This window comes from Antechinus flavipes, chromosome 1, assembly GCF_016432865.1.
Source record: "Antechinus flavipes isolate AdamAnt ecotype Samford, QLD, Australia chromosome 1, AdamAnt_v2, whole genome shotgun sequence".
Lineage (NCBI taxonomy): Eukaryota > Metazoa > Chordata > Mammalia > Dasyuromorphia > Dasyuridae > Antechinus > Antechinus flavipes.
In genome coordinates this window covers 1,078,052-1,099,874 of record NC_067398.1, presented here as the reverse complement: position 1 = coordinate 1,099,874, position 21,823 = coordinate 1,078,052, and the positions used below count along the sequence as shown (strand labels likewise).

Below are 21,823 nucleotides of genomic sequence, written 5' to 3'. Positions count from 1 at the left end.
TGATCTCCTTTTTGGGGATGTTTGAGGTCTTCTCTGGGGTTGTTTGAGTTTCTTTCTGCGGTCATTTGAGCTCCTTTCTGGAGATATTTGAACTCTTTTTTTGGAACATTTGAGCTCCTTTCTGGGGACTTTAGATCTCCTTTCTGTAGATGGTTGATCTTTGTGAGGATGGTTGAGCTTCCTTCTAGGGACGTTTAAGCTCCTTTCTGGGTATGTTTGAGGTCTTTACTGGGGACGTTTCAGCTCCTTTTGGGGGATGTTTGAGCTCCTTTCTGGTGATGTTTGACCTCCTTTCTGGGGACAGTTGATCTTTCTGGAGATGTTTGATCTTTCTGGGGACTGTAATGGGCTGAGGCTTGAGTTGATGCACTGAGGTCCCAAGCACATGAGGCTAAATAGTAATTGGACCATACTCTATTAATATGTAAGCTTGGAGAAAGAATGGCCCCCACCCACTCTTTGTGCAAGTCCTGATGTGTTGTATAGGAAATGACGATTTTGGTGGGTGGAGGCAGGGGAGTGGAAAAGGAAGGAGAGGGAGAGACTTTTGGGATTGCCATTGCCACGGTTGGCTCAGCTCAGATCGCTCTCTGTTAGCTGGCTTCCTGTTGCAACTGCCTATATTTGCTATCGCAATCTTTATTCACCTCTTCACTTCAATAAATATTGAAGATTTTCCCCTTAACCTGAATTCCTGACTCCGGCTGACTTTAAATACGCGATCATTACATTTGGCGATGTGAGCTGAGCCAACCGTGGCAATGGCAGGGGACTTTTGAGCTCCTTTCTGGGGACATTTGATCTCCTTTCTGGGATGTTTGAACTCTTTTCTGGGGACATTTGAGCTCCTTTCTGGGGACATTTATGTTCTTTTCTGGGCACGTTTGAGCTCTTCAGGGGATGTTCAAGCTCCTTTCTGGGACGTTTGAGCTCTTTTCTGAGTATGTTTGAGGTCTTTATTAGTGGTTTGAGCTCTTTTTGGGGGACGTTTCTGGGGAGGTTTTAGCTCTTTTCTGGAGATGGCTGACCTTTCTGGGGATGTTTGGTGGTTTTTCTGGGGATGTTTAAGCTCCTTTTTGGGGAAATTTTGAGCTCTTTTTTGGGGGCATTTGATCTTTTTTTCTGGGGACATTTGGGCTTCTTTTCTGGGGGCATTTGAGCTCCTTTCTGGGAATATTTGGGCTACTTTTTAGGGACTTTTGAACTCCTTTCTAGGGACCTTGCAGTTTTTTTCTGAGGATGCTTGAGCTCCTTACTGGGGACGTTTGATCTCCTTTCTGGGGAGGTTTTAGCTCTTTTCTGGGGATGTTTGATCTCCTTTCTGGAGACTGTTGATCTTTCTGGGTACATTTGATCTCCTTTCTGGGAACATTTGAGCTCTTTAGGGGGCATTTGAGCACCTTTTTGGGGACGTTTGAGCTCTTTTCTGGGGCATTTGAGCTCCTTCCTGGTGATGTTTAATCTTCTTTCTGGAGACAGTTGATCTTTCTGGGGACGTTTGATCTGCTTTCTGGGAACGTTTGAGCTCCTTTCTGGGGTTGTTTGTGCTGTTTTCTAGGGATCTTTGAGCTACTTTCTGGTGATGTTTGACCTCCTTTCTGGGGACACTTGATCTTTTTTTCTGGGGATGGTTCAGGTCTTTTCTGGGGGCATTTGAGCTCCTTTCGGGGGATGTTTGGGCTACTTTTTGGGGACTTTTGAACTCCTTTTAGGGACCTTTGAGTTTTTTTCTGAGGATGTTTGAGCTCCTTACTGGGGACATTTGATCTCCTTTCTGGGAACATTTGAATTCCTTTCTGGGGGTGTTTGTGCTCTTTTCTCGGGCTATTTGAACTCTTTTCTGGGGACATTTGGGCTCCTTTCTGGGGTAGTTTGTGTCTTTTCTGGGGATGTTTGCAGTAATTTCTGGGGACATTTCATCTCATTTCTGGGGACCTTTGCCTTCTAGTCACATTATTCTTATTCTCTCCCTAATAAGGATAACATTTAAAGCAACACAACAGAAAATGTAAATGGGATTTCTCCAAGCCCAAATGCAAAGGCTCCCACAAATGAAAGCAGAGGAAAGGAGGAGAAGCAGCTTTCCTCTGTGCTTTTGTGTACACAAGGGTAACTCCTTGGGTCTTTGTGCAAAGCCCTGAAGCTGGATTCGAGATGATGGAGACTTTAGGCAAATCTATTTTTTCCAGCCCTCAGTGGCCATTTCCTGCCCATGGCCAGAAACTGCCCTTTCTAACTTTTAAAAGGAGGCGCACAAACACAAGCCTCATGGTTCCAAACCTCCTGGACTTCCCCAACTTCCTTTCTTTTGGAAACCATGACTCTTAATTGGCAAAGGTGAGGAAAACCAGGCTGTCCTTGGCATTTTACAAAAGGCTTGTTGCTGGCTATGTTTTCCTGGTCCTCCATGGTTTTCACTAGAAGAAATGAATGGGGGGGGCAGAGACTTGTCACCCCATGATTCTCTCAGGCCCTAGGAAAGCTTGGGAGTGGGTAAGGGAAAAAAAGGAAGAAGAGGGTAGAGGCAGTGGGCAGGAAGGAGCCACCTTTGATATTAGACAACTGGGGATGGGGGGCCGTTGCCCCCTGAATTAAGGAGTCCAGGAGCCAGTTCTGCTGGGACTGTTGGTCCAGTTCAGAGGCCCAGAATGACCTTCCTCTCTCTGCAGATGGTATAGGTGACCTGTGGACAATGACGTTTCTCCTTCTCACCTACAGTGCTGGATCTATTCCTGAACCCAGAAAGAGACTGGCAGGCCCTTCCCCAGGAGCCTTTCCAGGGATGGAGTACTCAGCCTGAGTGAACATCAGAGCTAGGGCAGCAGCAGGCAGATCGTGGATGGACAGCGAGGGGACGAATGATTCTGCTGTTCTGGGAAGTCCTGTTCTGGAGCGGGGAGACAAGGGGTTGGAGTCTGGCATGGGCTGCACGGCCCCTGGAGTTGAGGTCCTGAATGCTCAGAGGCTGCTCTCAGGGGCCTAATGCCCTGCTGAGGTGTGCCTCCAACAGGAGGCAGGTGACGGTTGTGGGCTGGGGCTGCTTCCTCTGACCGCACCTGGGCTCCTGGGCTCCCCCCTACTCCAGATGGCACTGCTGCTCCTGCGCGGGGACATGCTGGATAACTTCGTAAATTGTGCCGTAGACCTCCTGCCTGGGTCCCCACTCGGAGCCACGGAGGGATCTGCTGGGCATCTGGAGAGAGACCGACAGGGGAAGCATTAATGAAGGACTTGAGAGGGCCGGCACTGGGGCACTGGCTGGCTTGGCCCCTGGGAGCCTCCTGGGGGATGTGCTCCTGCGGGCCTGAGCCTGGAGCCTTGCCACCAGCCGGAAGCTCTGCCTCTGGCTATCCTTGGCCACCTCTGGGTCACTGCCAGGGAACATTAAAGGTGGGTATGACTCCACCCCCCACCCCTGTCCTGCCCTCCCCACGCACCCTGGGAGCGGTGGAAGGCTCTGGAAAAGCCACAAATTCATAAATCCCAAAGTCAGCCAGGGCATCTTCATGGCCTGAAAGAGAAATCAGAGTTTCTAGGACAATCCAGTGAACACTGATTAAGCACCTACTGTGTGCAGTAGTGAATGATTAGGGGAAGTGTGAGGATGAGAGCAGTAACTATGGGAGTCAATTATTATGGGAACTGCTGCAGGCCCTGCCTTTCGGTAGGGGGCAGTGTGACGTAGTAGTCAGCGAGCCGGCCTCAGAAGTGGAACATTTCATTGACCAGCTGTGACTATTGGTAGAACGGAGATAACCGCGAAACAGGTGGACGTTACCGTAGAAATGCGAGCTCTCCTCTACTGGGGGTCTGCTCCCTCTCTGAATAAGCCCCTCCATAAACAGGCTGGGCTTCTGGGGTGGACTAGCAGGAAGGAGGTGAGGAGTGGTGAGCAAAGAACAGCAAGGGAGCCGTGTGGACGAGTGATGAGGAAGAAGGCTGGGCAGGGCCCGTGGAGGGGGCCGGAGGCTGGGAAGCCTGTGCCAGAGGGACTGGATGAAAAGCTTGGGACCATCTAGAAAAGTCGCTTGGAGGAAGCAGTGGGAAGCTTCAAAAAGCCGATCAGGGCATTTGTACTTTATCTTAAAGGGAGTGGGAGTCAGTGCAATAGGCAGAACTAAGGAAAGAGGAGAGGCTGGAGGCAGGGAGGCCAGTTAGGAGGCCACGTGTCCAGGGGAGAGGAGGTGAGAGCCTAAAGATGGTGATCACTGTATGGTGAGTGGAGAGAAAGCCCCCAATCTTTGGGGATGGAAGGAAGAGAGGCTGGGGGACTGAAGGGGAAACAAGTCCAAGGTGCAAACGGGATGCTCAGGAAGTCTCCAGGAGCTGGAAAGAGGTAAGGACTGGACATTCCCATTATGGGGAGCTCATTGGTGTAGCAGTGGGTGACAGTCCATGAGCCACAGAGTCTTCAGAAGAAGAAAAGGGGTCTGGGATGGATGGCTGGGGAGGTGATCCGGTCCACTGGGGAGCCCGGGAAGCGAGATCAGAGAGGTGGCAGGAGACCCAGGATGAAGCAGGGGTCAGAAGTGGGACCTCTGTGGGACTCCACATTTAACAGGATGGCAGAGTCCGCCAGGAGAGATGACCAGGGAGGCCTGGGCAGGAACCTGCGGGAGGGAAGAGGAAGGAGGGCCAGAGAGCTGGGGTCATGGCTGGGGAGAAGAGAAAGGGCTGTTTGCCACCGGGAGGGCCCATGGAGACAAGACAAGATGTGTTTGTCGTGAGCTGTGAGACTGTGGATGCAGGAAGAAGATGATGGAAATGAGAGAGAGCCAGTGTTTGGGGAAGGATGGAAGGGGCTGGGGTCTGCAGGGAGGCAGAGGAATTGACGAAAGATGAAGGGGCAGAGTCCCTTGTGGGTGTGGCCACAAATGGGGTGCCCCTGTGGGTGCTGGGGGTGCCCCTGCAGGTGTCAGGGGTGCCCTTGGTGCCAGGATGCCCCTGTGGGTGCCAGGGCACCGTGGAGACAAGTTTGAACCCTGGAGTCCCATCTGGGCAGATGTCAGCCCTCCCTGAGCTCTTTGTGTATGAAGGTGGGGGAGGGGACGGGGGGCTGGCCAGGGGCTGATCCCCTGGAGAAAAGAGGGAGGAGGAGTTGCGGCCGAGGGCCTTCCTCCCACTCCCCTTCATTTGGTCTGTGTACACCTTGCACACAGTAGACACAATAAATAAACATCTGTCCAACCGGGATGAACTGAATACAAAAGGCCCTCACCTCCCCACTGGCCTCACGATGCCCACAGACCCTCTCCCTGTCTGCCCCCTCAGAGCACTGGCCACAGAGTGGAGGGTGTTGGGGGCCCCAGGCCACAAGCCACAGAGCCCCGGGATCTCCCAGCTCCCTCCCATCCTCCCTAGAGACCCACGGCCAATGCCCCAGGGAGCCCCAGCCCCAGCCCGGAGCCACCCCAACAGCTGGAGCACCTCCCGGCCCGTCACCTGAAAAAGTGGCCGCTTTCCCGTACTCGGAGTCGGGCCTGAAGGAGACAAACAGACACGCGGTGATTGCGCACAGCGGGAAATGGCCCCGAGAGTGTCAGGACAGACGGATGGACAGGGTGAGTCCTTACCTGGCTGCCAGCTTCTGGCGAATGGCTGTGGGCGGAGGGGGAGGGAGAGGTACAGAGATATGGTGGGAGAGAGACAGAGAGAGATAGAGAGAGACAGAGACACAGAGAGACAGAGAGAGACAGAGAACAGAGAGAGACACAGACCGAGAGAGAGAAAGAGACAGAAAGACAGAGACAGAGAGAGACAGAGACACAGAGAGAGACAAAGACACAAAGAGAGAGATGGAGACAGAGAGAGAGACAGAGAGAGACAGAGAGATAATGATAGAGAGAGAGAATGAGAGAGAGAAAGACACACACACAGAGACAGAGAGAGGAGAGAGGGAGAGAAACAGAGACAGAAAGAGAGAGTAAGAAAACGAGAGAGAGAGAGAATGAAAGAGACAGAGACAGGGAGAGAAAAAGAGAATGAAAGAAAGAGAGGAAGAGAGACAGAGAAAATGAGAGAGAGAAAGAATGGGAGAGAGAGAGGAGGGAGGGAGAGACAGAGATATGGGGAAAAGAGACAGAGACAGAGGGACATACAGAGAGAATGAGACAGAGAGAGAGAAAGAATGAAAGAGACAAAGAGAGAGGAGAGATAGAGGAAGGAGGGAGGAAGGGAGGGAGAGAGCGCACAGTGAGTCACTTCTGACAACAACCCCAAAGTCGGGAAAGTCCCCCTCCCACTGACCCCACCTACTTCTGTCGGGCCGGCACTTCTTCCACAAGAAGAAGCTGCTCATGGCGACGATCAGGAACACGGAGACGCCCGTGATGATGGCCAGGGACGACTTCCCTTTGCTGGTGGCCCTCTCCTGGCCTGGGGAAAGAGTGGCCGCAGAGAGACCCTGAACTTGTCTGCACTCAAGGCCCAGCCTGGATCAGGAACGGAAGCCCGCCCCCCCCCCCAGCTGGAGTCCCGCCCCCCCCACCTGGAGTCCCGCCCCCCCAGCTGGAGTCCCGCCCCCCCAGCTGGAGTCCCGCCCCCCCAGCTGGAGTCCCGCCCCCCCAGCTGGAGTCCCGCCCCCCCAGCTGGAGTCCCGCCCCCCCAGCTGGAGTCCCGCCCCCCCAGCTGGAACCGCGCCCCTCCCCCTGGAGCCCCGCCCCCAGCAGCCCTTTGGGAGGACTGGGGACCGACATCTTCGAAGTAAGCTGCCAAGAGCGTAAGGGGTTGGTGTTGGGCCGTGAGGGCCCCCTCCCCTCGCAGCTTTTCTGGGTCCGGCCCCGCTTTCTCTGGGGAGACAACGGCGCCTTCCTGCCTTTGGCTCTTCCCTGGTGTGGGGGGAAGGGAAAGGGGGGTGACAGATGCAGAACTAGCCACGAGCGTGAAAACGCAAGGCGCGCTGAGCCCGCAGGGGGCGGCCCGGCGCCATCTTGCGTCCCTCGTGCAGAGGCCGCCTGCGGCCCGGCGCCATCTTGCTCCTCGTGTAGAGGCCGCCTGCGGCCCGGCGCCATCTTGTTCCATCGTGTAGAGGCCGCCTGCGGTCCAGCGCCATCTTGCGTCCGTCGTGTGGAGGCCGCCTGCGGCCCGGCGCCATCTTTTTTGCATCCATCACGTGGACGCCCTCCCCACCTGCAACCCAGCGCCTTTCGCGTCCCGGAGACATGGTGGTCAGTCTGCTGAAGCCCGTGGACCCTTTCCCAAAGTCCTATCTTTAAGTACTGCGGGGAAGGCCAAACGGCGGCCCGAACTGGGCTTGTTTTCCCACGTGTCTGTGCGGCCTCCGTGGAGGCCTGAGCAGGACGTAGCAGCGGTGCTGGACGGGAGTCTTTGTCCCGGGGCCTGTGCTGCTGGAGCTCCGGAGCTGCTCCTTTCCCGCCCCTCACTGCGCTTTCTTCCCCTCCTGGCCCTGGTTGTGAGCCAGGACATGGGCGGGGCTGGGGAGGCCGAGGGAGCCCCCGCCCCCGTAGCCCGGTCAGCGCTGTGCCGCTCTGGGCCCCCTAAGCTGGGCCCCCACCAGGGCCTTTGGGTAAGAAGATACAAGTGCTTCGTGGGAGTCAGAGGGGGGCTCCTGAGCCCCCAGGAAGCTCCTTCTCAGCCACCTTTAATCTCCTGGTGGTCGGCTTTTCCCTGGAGTAATTAATCTTCCCAAATTGCTTTTAACCTCCTTGGGCCCTCGGTGCAGCGGGAGGGGGTCTGGGTGGGTCCCGAGGTCACTGCAGGGCGCCGGTGCCCTCCCGGGCTGACCCTCTGGCCGTGGTCCCCTGGGGTGGGCGGCCCCCGGCTCTCAGGGGATTCAGGGTAAGCTGTGCCCTTCCCCCTTCACTCAGCTGTGGAAGTCCTCAGTGCCAACACTTTTTCTGCCCAACCTTAGTTAAACAAATCAAATTAAATCGCCTATGCAAATATGCACAAGAGGGCTCGCCTCCATATGGCGTGGCTGGTGTTCCCGAGGCCGGAAGTTGCTTCGCCCTCCAGTCGGTCAGTCAGTCAGTCAGTCAGCAAACACGGATCACCCCCAACCCAGCAGGGGCCGGAGTGACCACGCAAGGAGACAAAAGGGGCTTCTCCTCCTCCTCCAGGCCCTCTTGGGCCGCCCCTCCAGGACCACGTGGCTGCAGAAGCCCCCCTGAAAAGGGCCAGGGCACCCCCCAGCCAGAAGGAAAAGGAGGATAAGACATGGATGGGGGGGGGGGGGTGTGGAGCTTGCCCAAGCGGAGTCCACCGCCTCGGTCTGGGTGCCCGCCCCTGGAGAGACTCAGAGACACTGAGACAGCCTTCGGCCCAGCCTGGAAAATGGAGCGACGGATTCCAGCCGGAGGCTCTCCTCGAGTCACTGGGACATGGCTCGCCCAGGATCTGGCCTGATGGTGTCACGGAGGTGCTCTCGGGGTCATCTTGCCTGCAGAGACGGTGGCTGCCGGCCCGCCCGCCGGGCCACGCCTTCTTCCTAGGAGTCCTTGGGTTTGGGCCCCAGGCCCAGACCCACACTCTACCCGCCAAATTCAGTCTAAAGTGGGGCTGCCTCTGGTCGCCTTTCTCTGTCCTCCTCCTCCTAAGGAGGCTCAGGTTGGAGTAGTCTAAACCAGTTCTGGAACGAGAGGCCACTGGGGGCTCCTCAGGGAGCGGGGGTGCCAGCTCAGCGCTTAGGAGGATCTGAATTCAAATCTGTCCTTGGGCTCCGATGATCTGGGGGAACTATCTGCCTCAGTTTCCTTATCCATCAAATGGGAAACATAACGGCCTGCACTCCCTAGGAGTGTCATAAATAAAGCCCCACAGCCAGTGCTGGGGTGGAGGAAGCGCTCTCTACATGCTCCTTCCCTCCCGCAGCCTCCGAGCACGACCCTGGAAAGACTCTGCAGAGGGTCTGCCCGCCATGCTCCCGGCCCTCCCACCCACCTGCTGGCTTTGTTTACCCTTGTCACAGATGGCCGATCCGGGCCCAAGTTCAACAGGCTGCTGGGATGGAGGCTCCCTGGCATCTGGGGTCCTCAGACCTTAATCAAACACTGCAGCCTTGCGCTCCTGGGAGCCAGGGAGGCACTCTGGCTAAACATTAATGGAGGCCGGGCAGGCGAGGGCACCCAGGCTCAGGCCGCACGGCCTGGCCACTTTCCAGGCAAAGAAAAGCAACACGCCCAGAATTGCCATTTGGGGGTTTTACGACTAATGATGAAAAAGTCCCTAAATCCTTTAAACCCAGAAAACAAGGGGGGGGGTGGGAAGCAGCAGGGAAAGCCTCACACTGGGGGCCCTTAAGGCCCTAGCACTGAACCTGTCCCCGGGCCCCTGGAACTCATGGGCCTAGGCTCCCTCACTCAGGGGTCAAGCTCTGCCTCTGGCTCCACCATTCTGGAGGGCCCGTCCTGCCGGGCCCTCCACAAAGGCCAGAATCCTCTCCCCTGAGCCACTTCGCACATTGAAAACATGAGCACTCCCTCCCTGCCCCTCTCCCTGCATGGAATATTGTGTCCCCTGACCCTGACCTCAAACTCTCCCTGCATGGAATATTGTGTCTCCTGACCCTGACCTCTCCCTGCATGGAATATTGTGTCCCCTGACCCCGACCTCTCCCTGCATGGAATATTGTGTCCCCTGACCCTGACCTCTCCCTGCATGGAATATTGTGTCCCTGTGACCCTGACCTCTCCCTGCATGGAATATTGTGTCCCCTGACCCTGACCTCTCCCTGCATGGAATATTGTGTCCCCTGACCCTGACCTCTCCCTGCATGGAATATTGTGTCCCTGTGACTCTGACCTCTCCCTGCATGGAATATTGTGTCCCCTGACCTTGACCTCTCCCTGCATGGAATATTGTGTCCCTGTGACCCTGACCTCTCCCTGCATGGAATATTGTGTCCCCTGACCCTGACCTCTCCCTGCATGGAATATTGTGTCCCTGTGACCCTGACCTCTCCCTGCATGGAATATTGTGTCCCCTGACCCCGACCTCTTACTATATTGTGCTCACTCCTGAGAGGTCCATTTTAGAAAGGACATCATTAAGCTGAGGGGAAGGATGTGAGCTTTCATGTAAGGAGGCTCTATATTAGAGGTGAGAAGGTTGGAGTTCAAATCCTGCCTCCTCCAGATGGAGAGCATGAGGTCAGAGTGGCTCCCACAGCTTCCTGGGTCAGAGCTCTTACCTAGAGACGTGATGATCACGGTGAAGGGAGCCTCCCCTCGCCGCCCCGTGACGTTGTTGTAGGCCCGGCACATGTAGTCGGTGCTCCGGCCCAGGCCCTCCAGAGCCACCTCCAGGTGGGGGCCGTGCTCGATCACCTGGGTGGAATTGTCATCCCGCTGGATCCACGAGTAAACGTTGGGGGGGTTGGAGTCCGCCGAGCAGTCAAACCGGACGGCCTCGCTGAGGTCAACGGTGAAGACCTCGCCCACTCTCAGGCCGCGGTCTGAGCTGACCCTGAGTCCATAAGGTCCATCTGCGTAAGAGGGAGGACAGGAAAGGGGCGTGGTCTCAGGGGGCCCCAGGCTGCTGGGCAGCGGGACCCGTCAGCCAGTGCCCCCCCCCGGTGCCCGTCTGCTAGGACAGCCAGGGTGCAGTGAGCTCGCCTTCCGCCTGAGATGATGGAGCTCGACTCCAACGGGCCAGAGAGCCAGGCCGTTGGGCCGGAGCCGGAGCCCGGCATGGGGGGGAGCCAGCCCACCCTTGGACCAATGTCCCTGTGATTTGATGATCAGTTTATTGTTGTTTCTGTGAAGAATAATACTGACCACGCGCATTGATGTGCCACCATCTGATCCCATTTGAGCCTCAGAGGAACGTGGGGGAGGTGGCGCTCGCTCCATATTACAGTTGCAGGAATGGAGGCAGATACGTTAAGTGACTTACCTGTTGGCATGCAGCTGGGAAGCATCGGAGGCCAGATTTTGACTTCCTGGCACCAGGCCCAGAGCTCCAGCCACTGCCCCACCTGGTCAGCTTTCCCTCCCTCCCCAAATTGGCAAGAACAGCAGAATGGGCTGGATTTCCTCCCAAGGGTGGCCCCCATCTGCTCCCCAGACTCAGTTTCCTCATTGGTAAAGCAGGGAGCCAGGCTGGGGGACCCCTGACATCCCTGCCCGTTCCGAGGGCTCTGGCTCCTGGTGCTCTGGCTGCCCCTTCTCCTTGTACCAGGGCAGTTTGGGAAACCTCAAAGGGAGGCCCACCTCCTGGGACCTTCGAGCCCGAATCCTCAGACCACAAGCTGGGGGAGGAGGAGGCAAGTCCCTGGACGAGAGGCTGCTGCGGGCGGCCCACAGGCTTGGGTCTCCCCAGGCATCCTGAACCGGAGTCGTCCTCAGACTGACCCTCGACTCCAGCCGGTGGCCTGAGGGAGAGGCCAGAGAGAGGCTGGTGCCCTCCTTGGACCCACTGGCTCCGACCGTTTATCCCCTGAATTCAATCGGAGGGCAAACCAACCCCCACTCCTATCTGGCCACATGCATGTGGGGAGAGAGAAAGGGAAAGGAAGAGAAAGACCCGGAGAGAGACAGAGACAAGAGATGGTCACCAGGCCCAGGGACTGGGCAGGGAGCTGCCAGAGCCAGACAGGTTCAGGATGGGCAAAGATGGGGAGGGGGGGGCGGGGAGCTCAGCTGCCCGCCCCCAGAGGGAGAGGAAGAGGAGGGGAAAGCCGCAGTTCGTGTCCATTCTCAGGGGAGCAGGTCTTCGGCAGAGTGTCCACTGAGACACTGATGCTGGGAGCTGGGATTCTAGAGAAGGAGAAGGAAAGGAAGAGCAAGGGAGGGGAGGGGGGGAAGGAGAAGAGAGGAGAGAGAAGAAAGGAGAGTGGGGAAGGGGAGAGATGGAGAAAAGAGAGAAAAAGAGGGGAGAGGAAAAGAGAGAGGAGAGAGAGGGGAAAAAAGAAAGGAGAGAAGAAAAGAAAGGAATGAGGGGGAGAAAAGAAAAGAGAAGGAAAAATGAGAGGGAAGGAGAGAGGGAAAGAGAGGGAGAGACAGAAACAGAGAAGGAAAGAGACAGGGAGACAGAGACAGAGACAGAAAAGAACAGAGTCAGAGGAGAGGGAAAGAGAGATAGGGAGATAGAATGGACAAGGAAAGAGAAAGGGAAAGAAAGAGACAGGAGAGAGAGGAAAAGAGAAAAGAGAGGAGAGAGAGGGGAAAAAAGAAAGGAGAGAAGAAAAGAAAGGAATGAGGGGGAGAAAAGAAAAGAGAAGGAAAAATGAGAGGGAAGGAGAGAGGGAAAGAGAGGAGAGACAGAAACAGAGAAGGAAAGAGAAAGGGAGACAGAGACAGAGAGAGAAGAGAGAAGAGAGAAGAGAGGGGAAAAGAGAGGGAAAGAGGGAGAGAAAGAGAAAGACAAGGGAAAGAGAAATAGACAAAGACAGAAGAGAGGGGAAGAGAGAGGTAAGAGAGAAAAGAGAGGGGGAAAAGATGAGAAAGAGACAAGAGAGAGACAGAGAGGGAGAGAGAGAGGGAAAGAGATAGGGAGAGACAAAGATGAGACAGAGACAGAGAGAAAGAGACAGAAAAAGACAGAGGGAAGAGAGGGAGAGAAAGAGGGGAAGAGGGAAAGGAAGAGAGACATACAGAGACAAGAGAGATAAAGAGACAGCGAAAGAGGGAGAAGAAAGAGATGAAAGAGCTGGGAAAAGAAAAGAGAGACAGAGAAGAGAGACAGACAAGAGAGAGAGAAAGAGAAAAAGATAAGAGAGGGAGAGCAGGAGGGAGGGAAAGATGGGGACAGAAAGAGACAGACAAAAAAAGAGACAGGAGAGAGAAAGAGAGAGACAAAGGAGAGGGGAAGAGACAGAGAAGAGAGAGAAAGGGAGACAGAAGACAGAGACAGTGACAGAGAAAAAGAGAGCCAGAAACAAGCGAGAATGAAAGAGATAGTGAGAGACACAGAAACAGAGAAAAAAGACTAGAGGGAAAGAGACAGACAGATACAGAGAGAAGAGATGGATGGAGACAGAGACAGACAAGATGAGAGAGACAAGAGACAGAGAGAGGCAGGTGAGAAAGAGAAAGAGAGAGGGAGGGAGAGATAGGGAGATGGAGACAAGAGACAGAAAAAGAGAGACAAGAGAGGGAAAGAGGCAGAGGGAGAGAGACAGAGACTGAGACAAAGGAGAGGGAAGAGAGAAAGGAAGAGAAACAGAAGAGAGACAGAGACAGAAAAAAAGTGACAAAGAAGAAGGAAAGAGAAAGTGACAGAAGAGACAGATAGGAGAGGGAGGAAAAGAAAGAGAGAGATACAGAGACAGGAGAGAGACAGAGAGGGAGGGGAAGAGAGAGAGAGAAAAAGAAGGAAAGAGACAAAGAAGAGACAGAAACAGAAAGAGAAAGGGAGAGAGAGAGAGACAGAAAAGGACAGAGACAGAAGAGAGGGAAAGAAAGAGGAAGAGAGAGACAGAGGAGAAGAAGAGAAAAAGAAAAGAGGGGGGAAAGAAAAAGAGACAGGAGAGAGAGGAAAAGAGAAAAGAGGGAAAGGAAAAAGGGAGAGAAAGAGGAGAGAAAGGGAAAAAGAGATAGGAAAGAGGGAGAGAAAGAGAAAAAGAGAAGGAAAAAAAGAAAAAGGAGAGGGAAAAGAGAAAGGGAGACAAGACAGACAGAGACAGAGAAGAGGAAGAGAGGGAAAGAGAAAGGAAGAGACAAGAGGCAGATTCAGAGACAAGACAGAGGGAGAAGAAAGACACAAAGAGAAAACGAAAGGAAAGAGGAAAAGAGAAAGGAAGAGATAGAAGAGAGACAGAGACAGAGAGACAGAAGAGGGAGAGGAAAAGAGAAAAAAGAGACCAATACTATGAGCAATCAAATTTCAGAAGGAATACAAGTTATCAATGAGTATAAAGTAAACAACTTGCTAGTAATTTGAAAGATTTTCACATTGGTGAAGCTAAGAAATTGAGCATCACAAACATTGTAGAGAATTGTTTACTTAACTGTGTGCTGGTTTCAAGACTTTTTTATTGTAAACTTAATAAATTTTGTAAATTTGGATGCTATTTTTTTATCATGCAGAGGGGAGATCAGTGAAAGAGAAAATATATTTAATTTATGAAAAAAAAAGGAAAATTATCCAAATCAATATAAAAGTGGGAAGAGTTGTAGGAAAAAACACATTAATTTACTGTTGATAAAATGTTTATGTCCCTCCAAGTGCCAAAATTTTTGAGTCAATACTACCAGTAGAGGGTGTGTTCCTTTTAATAAAATGTCTTTACATGTAAATGGAGGAAATAAAATACTTTTGAAAAGAAAAATACTACGTCTTCCAAAAAAAGAAAAAGAGAGACAGAGAAGAGATAGAGGCAAAGACAAGAAAAGAAAGAGACAAAGAGACAGGGAGAGAGAAAGAGATGGAGTGGGGGGAGAAAAGAGGGGAGGGTGTAAACAGAGAAGCAGAAACAGAGAGGGAAAGAAAAGGGGGGAGAGAGAGGGGGGAAAGGAAGAGAAAGACTTGGAGAGAGAGAGGAGACAGACAAAGAAGAGAAATGAGAGAGAGGGAAAGAGAAAGGAGATACATAAAGAGAAAAGAGAGATGGACAGAGAAAGGAGAGAAAGAGACAGAGACGGGCAGACAGAGGCGAGAGAGAGGGAGAGAGGGACAGAGATAAAGACAGAAAGAAGAAAGATGGAGAGAAGAGAGAGGCTTTTGACTAAAGTTACATAGAACAAGGTTTTTCTCTCAGGTTTCCTTCCAGGGAATACTGTATGATGTTTTCTGGGGGCCTGGGAGATGGTTTGGAAGGGGTGGAGCACATTGACATGGGTCTGGCGGGACCCCTGGACACAGAAGGTCGGTCTCTTGTGCCGGAGCTATGGGAGAAGTTGTCCACTTTTCCCTGCTGCCTTCCTGGAGGATGCCCTTGAACGAGGGGATTCCCAGAGGAGCGATGGAGACAGGAAGGCTGGCTCTTCTGATATCAGGAGCGCTTGGGAGACTCCGATCGATAGAATCCCGGGATGGTGAGGGTGTAGAAGGGCGCCTCGCCTTGTGAGAGGGCCCAGGAAGGCGAGTCCTCGGCTCATGGGAGAAGATGCTGCTTCTCCCCAGTTTCCCTCCTTGGACTTCAGGCTGCGAGGGGGTGACCAGAGGACGTCTCTGCCCCCTTCAGCAGGAGCACATGGCATGGCCTCCGTGGTGGGGGGAGCGTGGCTTCTTATGGACGCCTGTGTAGAAAAGGGGGCATGGGCTTTGTCCTGAGCCCACCTTGCACCAGCTCTAGAGCGGCTTCTTGGGCGATCCCCAAGTTCAGGATCCTGAATTTGCCGGGGAGCTGGTAGCTCTTTTACCATGTTTTGGAAGGAATGGCTCTTGGGCCAGAGGAAGGGGAAAGAAGCGATGTAAAAACCAGAGGTGGGTGAACGGTAAAACTGACGAGTTGGAGCATTTGGGGCCCGGCCTCCGGGAGGACCAAGACTCCTCAGCTGTGTGCTTGTGGGAAGGAGAGGCGAGTCAGCGGCAGAGAGCCCCGTGGCCGAGGAGCCGGCTCCTGAACCTGGCCCGTCCGGCCGCCCCGGGAGGCTTGGCTTTTGGGGGCCACAAGGGTCTGGATTTCCCTGTTGGGCTTGTGGGCATCTGCCGAGCGCTCAGCATCCCGGGCATTTTCTGCAGCATGAACTGAGAACCATTGGCCCACTACTCATGGTCAGCGCCTGCCCAGGCGCTAACCCTAACCCTGCTACCCGGCTCGGCCTTGTTTTGGGAACTTTTCTGGACTAACATCCCAGGATCAGGGCACAGAGCCAAAGAACATAGGGATTCCTCAGGGGGAAACCCAGTCCAGTGCCAGGGAGGAATACAGTTAATGATAGTACTGATCTTATCAGTTAAGTATGGCTGTTTATAGAGTGAAAGCCAGGTTCCTCCTCCCCGCCTTCAGTCTCGGTCTTCCTCTTCTGCAGACCCCTGGAGAACTGCCCACCCCCATTATCCACAATTCTCCGGGCCAGTTTGGTCAGCGATTGTCCCAGATTCATCATCTTCTGCATCAGTGCCAGGCTCCCAGAAGCCCTTCTGACCCCGTGACGTCAGAGCCACAGCATTTGTCCTGGGGATTGGGACAAGAAAGGGCTTTTCTTCCTTCTGTGCCAGGCTCTGAGAACCTCTGGGGTCCCGTGCCCACTGCCTTTAACTGGCTTCCCTCCAGCCTTCTCACAATTCCTACTGCCAGGTCTTCTGGAAGAGGATTTCTAGAGGGTTTGTCTCCTCTGCCCTGGCAGTGCCCATATTGGGCACATCTTTTCATGTGTTTGTGCCCAAAGGGCAGGTTCTTGGGCTCTGGAGCTTTGGGATTCTCAGCTCTTGGTCTCTCCAGCTTTTGGTCTCTCGGGCTCTCGGGCTCTGGGTTTTTGGTCTCTCCAGCTTTTGGTTTCTCGGGCTCTCGGGCTCTGGGTTTTTGGTCTCTCGGGCTCTGGGTTTTTGGTCTCTCGGGCTCTGGGTTTTTGGTCTCTCGGGCTCTGGGTTTTTGGTCTCTCGGGCTCTCGGGCTCTCGGGCTCTGGGTTTTTGGTCTCTCGGGCTCTTGGGCTCTGGGTTTTTGGTCTCTCCGGCTCTGGGTTTTTGGTCTCTCCGGCTCTGGGTTTTTGGTCTCTCGGGCTCTGGGTTTTTGGTCTCTCCGGCTCTGGGTTTTTGGTCTCTCCGGCTCTGGGTTTTTTGTCTCTCGGGCTCTGGGTTTTTGGTCTCTCGGGCTCTGGGTTTTTGGTCTCTCGGGCTCTCCGGCTCTGGGTTTTTGGTCTCTCGGGCTCTGGGCTTTTGGTCTCTCGGGCTCTCGGGCTCTGGGTTTTTGGTCTCTCGGGCTCTGGGCTTTTGGTCTCTCAGGCTCTCTGGCTCTGGGCTTTTGGTCTCTCGGGCTCTCTGGCTCTGGGCTTTTGGTCTCTCGGGCTCTCAGGCTCTCAGGCTCTGGGCTTTTGGTCTCTCGGGCTCTAAGTTTTTGGTCTCTCAGGATCTGGGCTTTTGGTCTCTCGAGCTCTCCGGCTCTAGGTTTTTGGTCTCTGGGCTTTTGGTCTCTCGGGCTCTAGGTTTTTGGTCTCTGGGCTTTTGGTCTCTCGGGCTCTAGGTTTTTGGTCTCTCGGGCTCTCCGGCTCTGGGTTTTTGGTCTCTCAGGCTCTCAGGCTCTGGGCTTTTGGTCTCTCAGGCTCTAGGTTTTTGGTCTCTCGGGATCTGGGCTTTTGGTCTCTCGAGCTCTCCGGCTCTAGGTTTTTGGTCTCTGGGCTTTTGGTCTCTCGGGCTCTAGGTTTTTGGTCTCTGGGCTTTTGGTCTCTCGGGCTCTAGGTTTTTGGGCTCTTGGGCTCTCGGGCTCTGGGTTTTTGGTCTCTCGGGCTCTCGGGCTCTGGGTTTTTGGTCTCTTGGACTCTAGGTTTTTGGTCTCTCGGGCTCTAGGTTTTTGGTCTCTGGGCTTTTGGTCTCTCGGGCTCTAGGTTTTTGGTCTCTTGAGCTCTAGGTTTTTGGTCTCTCGGGCTCTCAGGGTCTGGGCTTTTGGTCTCTGGGCTTTTGGTCTCTCGGGCTCTTGGGCTCTGGGCTTTTGGTCTCCGGGCTTTTTGTCTCTCAGGCTCTTGGGCTCTGGGCTTTTGGTCTCTCGAGCTCTCCAGCTCTGGGCTTTTGGTCTCTCTGGCTCTGGGTTTTTGGTCTCTGGGCTTTTGGTCTCTTGGGCTCTCCGGCTCTGGGCTTTTGGTCTCCGGGCTTTTCGTCTCTCGGGCTTTTGGTCTCCGGGCTTTTCGTCTCTCGGGCTCTTGGGCTCTGGGCTTTTGGTCTCTCGAGCTCTCCAGCTCTGGGCTTTTGGTCTCTCTGGCTCTGGGTTTTTGGTCTCTGGGCTTTTCGTCTCTCGGGCTTTTGGTCTCCGGGCTTTTCGTCTCTCGGGCTCTTGGGCTCTGGGCTTTTGGTCTCTCGAGCTCTCCAGCTCTGGGCTTTTGGTCTCTCTGGCTCTGGGTTTTTGGTCTCTGGGCTTTTGGTCTCTCGGGCTCTCGGGCTCTGGGTTTTTGGTCTCTTGGACTCTGGGTTTTTGGTCTCTCGGGCTCTGGGCTTTTGCTCTCTCGGGCTCTCCACTTCTCTGTCCCTAGGGCTCTGAGTTGGGGCAGGTTCTTCTTCCAGAAAAGGTGGAATGCTTCTGCCACAGGTGCCATCTGCACGACCTGCTCTGAAGGCTTCCGATCCTTCCAAGTTGTGCCCCCCCAGAATGGGGCCCTAGCGCCCTTGCTCTCCCGACCCCACCTCGTTTCTGTCTCCTCTTCCTGGAGCCTCAGGTTTCCATGCCGGGGACAGTGGGGACTGAGACCAGCTGGGCATTTCTGAGACTGGCGCCCGGGGCCCTGACTGGAGGCCGGCCCCTGCCCTGCCTCCCAGAATTCCTGCCCGCAGGCTGCAGGGGCTCCATGGGGCACATGCCCTTCCCTAATGCAGAGATGAAGTCCCTCCCTGCCTGCCATCTGCTCCCAGCAGCCCCTCCCTCCAGCCCAAGCAGCCGAAGGTGGTGAATGGGAACAGGTGATCCACCGTCCTCTGAGGACAAAGGGCTCGTTTCCCCGGAAGCTGCTCCTGCCACAGCCCAGGCTCCCGGAGGGGCTGCCCGGCCCACTTGGCACACGCCTAATTCTAGGTAACTGCCTCTAGAAACCGAGGGAGGGCTCGGCGAGGCAAGGAAGACCAGGGCCTCCTGAAGACACTGAGAAGTGCCCCCGAGGGAGCCGCGCTTGGCCCCCAATCTGCACAGGGAGCCTGGGGAAGCCCTCAGCCCCCATCGGGGGGATTCTTATCCCACCCTGCCCCAGTGGGCTCCCAGGACCTCCCGGACCGTCAGCTGGCAACCTGGCCGGGGGCGCTGGTGTCGGGCTCCTGCTGTACTGGGGGACGCCGGGGGAAGCCCAGCAGAGCCCCCAGAAAGCCGTTCCCAGAGGCCTCTTGCTGCAGCGCAGACATTCCCAGAGAGACCTCCAGGGGCTGGGCGGCTTCCTAGGGAACAGCCGGGGCTGATAAGGGCAGGGCTGCCACACCCCCTACTGGGAGCCGCATCTGGGCCTGTGGCCCTGGGGACTTCCTCCCTCCCTCTGAGCCCTGACTTCTCCCTCTGTAAAAGGGGCGAACTCTTGCCCCCCTCCCACCACCATCCTCCCCAGCACCATTATCATCAACCTAACCAGGAGGTGCATGTAGGAGTCGGACCAGCCTCCCCCCGTTGGCCCGAGCAACATGGGGCACAAGAGGGCACTGACTCTGGCCCTGCTGATGTGGCCAGAAAAGGCCCCTCCGACGGCCGTGGGGATCCTGCCCCCCCCCCCGGGCCTGGTTCTGGCCCGTCCTCATGCCCTCCCCCCTCAGCTGGATCCCGCCCCTCTGGGCAGCCTGTCCCGAGCACCCGGCCCGTGGGCACCCACTCCCTCTGAGCCTCTGGCGCCCCCGGGCCACGGGGTCTGAGCAAACCGACAACTGGCTCAGGACGGGGCTCCCGCCTCTCTCGGGCCCCATTTTGCTTGGTCTGGGATCCTCCTTCCAGTTCCCTTTTCTCCCAGGATCCTCCTTCCAGGCTCCTGCCCCGTCCTCGTGCAGACCCTCATCATCTCCCGCATGGGTGACAAGGGCTGCCCGGGGGAGCCTTTCTCCCATCCCCCCTTCAGGCTGCCTCCAGGAGCAGGCAGGGACCCCGCAGTCTGGCCCCGACGCAGCTCTGTCCCCCTGCCCCGAGGAGGCGGGCGCCGGAAGCAGGCGCTGGAGCGGGAGAGGAGGAGCTCCCGGGGGGCCGTGGCTGAGCGGCAGGGAGGACCCCCTGCTTTCATTCCAGAGACGGAGGCCCCACCTCCGGGGGAGGGCACTGGGGGCCCGGCCTTCCCCGCCGCGCAGAGGGCACTTACAGTAGATGGTGGGCACCAGGGCGTCGCTCTGCAGCTCGCTGACCGCGTTGAGGGCCCGGCAGCGGAACTCCCCCACGTCGGCTCTGGTCGCCGGGGCCATGCGGAGGACGCTGCGGCTGGGAGAGAAGCTGTAGGTGGCGCCGGTCCGAGCCGGCCTGCCGTCCTTCAGCCACTGGTAGGAGACGCGCGTGCCCCCGGCCACCACGCACGTCAGCGTCAGGTTGCCCACGTTCTCCACGGCCCCGGAGGAAGGGTGGGGGCGCACGGTGGGCTTGGTCACAGGATCTGCAAGGCCGAGAGGAGGGCTGAGCTCGGCTTTCTCACCGGTTCGGTGGCCCCGGCCAGCAGCCCGGGCGGGGCCGTTCACATTCCTGCCTCAGTTTCCCCCTTTGTGAAATCAGGCTAATAATAGCAGCTCAAAGGAGATGTAAAATGTTGGCGGCAGCGCCCATCAAGGCTGGCTCCTTTTCTTGGTGTGGCCAGGCCCTGGGAGCTGGGAGGCTGAGGACTCAGTGGCTGGGAGGACTCAGTGGCTGGGGAGGACTTAGTGGCTGGGGAAGAGTCAGTGGCTGGGGAGGACTCAGTGGCTGGGGAGGACTCAGTGGTTGGGGAGGAGTCAGTGGCTGGAGAGGACTCAGTGGCTGGGGAGGAGTCAGTGGCTGGGGAGGAGTCAGTGGTTGGGGAGGAGTCAGTGGCTGGAGAGGACTCAGTGGCTGGGGAGGACTCAGTGGCTGGGGAGGAGTCAGTGGCTGGGGAGGACTCAGTGGTTGGGGAGGAGTCAGTGGCTGGGGAGGAGTCAGTGGCTGGAGAGGACTCAGTGGCTGGGGAGGACTCAGTGGCTGGGGAGGAGTCAGTGGTTGGGGAGGAGTCAGTGGCTGGGGAGGACTCAGTGGTTGGGGAGGAGTCAGTGGCTGGGGAGGAGTCAGTGGCTGGGGAGGACTCAGTGGCTGGGGAGGAGTCAGTGGTTGGGGAGGAGTCAGTGGCTGGGGAGGACTCAGTGGCTGGGGAGGACTCAGTGGCTGGGGGTCGGGGCGGGGTGGGCGTGAGGGGGCGGCAGGGGGATGGCCCCGCCCGCTGCCAGGTAGATGCTCACCATCCACGGTGACGAGGATCTTTTGGTGGGCCGACAGGGTCCCGTTGCCGTGGGTGTTCACGTTGACCTTGACCACGTAGGTGCCCTCGTCGCTGAAGTGCAGCGGCTGGATGCGCAGGGACGCGTCTGGCGGCCGCAGGGAGAACTTGTGCCGGAACTCCAGGTCGGGGACCACGGAGTTGTTGACGGCGCCCAGCAGGTACTTGGGGGTGGCCGGCGGCCTCTGGAACAGCCAGATGATCTGCACGTCCGAGGCCGCGCCCCCGAAGCTGTAGCCCACGCGCAGGTCGAGCGCCTGCCCCCGGACGCCGTGGACCGTGGCCGAGGGCACAGTCACCGTCAGCCCGGAGCAGGTGCCTGGGGCGGGGAGCAGAGGCGGCTGTGAGAGGCCTGGGAGGCGGCCCGGCCTCCAAAATGGGAACCTTAGGGAGGGAGCCCGACAGGCGGGGGGAGGGGGAGGCAGAGGGGGTCCGCCGGGCTCGGCGGGGGAGGGCCCTCCCCATCCCAGTCAGGCTTCTAGGGGGGCGGGCTCCCGGCCTGCCGGTGGCCGAGGGGGCGCGGTGGGATGGCGGCTCTGGACGCCCGCTCCTTCCCGGGTCGGCCCTCCCTCCCGGGGGCCATTTGCCAACTCCATCCCCTCCCCTTCGAGCGCCCTGAGGCTAGACGCTGGCTCCCTCCTGGGACCGAGCTCCCGAAATCGGGGGACTCCGTTACAGCGGGGGTGGGGGCACAGTGGCCGCCTGCAGCGGGCCAGGGCTTTCGGGGAGCCTCCCCCCACCCCCCCTGCAGCTTTCGGCTCTGGGGGAGAGCGGGCGGCCTTGGACAAGCCCCGGAGCCACCAGCAGGGGGTGCTTGGGACGAGAAAGCAGAGCCCGAGGCCGGCCCCGAGGGTTAGAAGGGGGGCTCGGCCCCAACCCCCGC

The 21,823-nt window shown here is 56.7% G+C and overlaps 1 protein-coding gene across 1 annotated transcript; it reads right to left on the bottom strand.

Moving 5' to 3' along the window:
• Positions 1-2,519: 2,519 nt before the first annotated feature.
• On the bottom strand, positions 2,520-21,404 carry HEPACAM2 (HEPACAM family member 2; the record flags this gene model as incomplete). Its single annotated transcript, XM_051977244.1, has 8 exons — positions 2,520-3,193; positions 3,438-3,511; positions 5,443-5,480; positions 5,574-5,598; positions 6,256-6,375; positions 10,148-10,441; positions 19,810-20,094; positions 20,903-21,404. Coding segments are annotated over 8 exons (1,455 nt in total), but the record flags the coding sequence as incomplete, so codon positions are not given.
• Between the last annotated feature and the right edge of the window lie 419 nt (positions 21,405-21,823).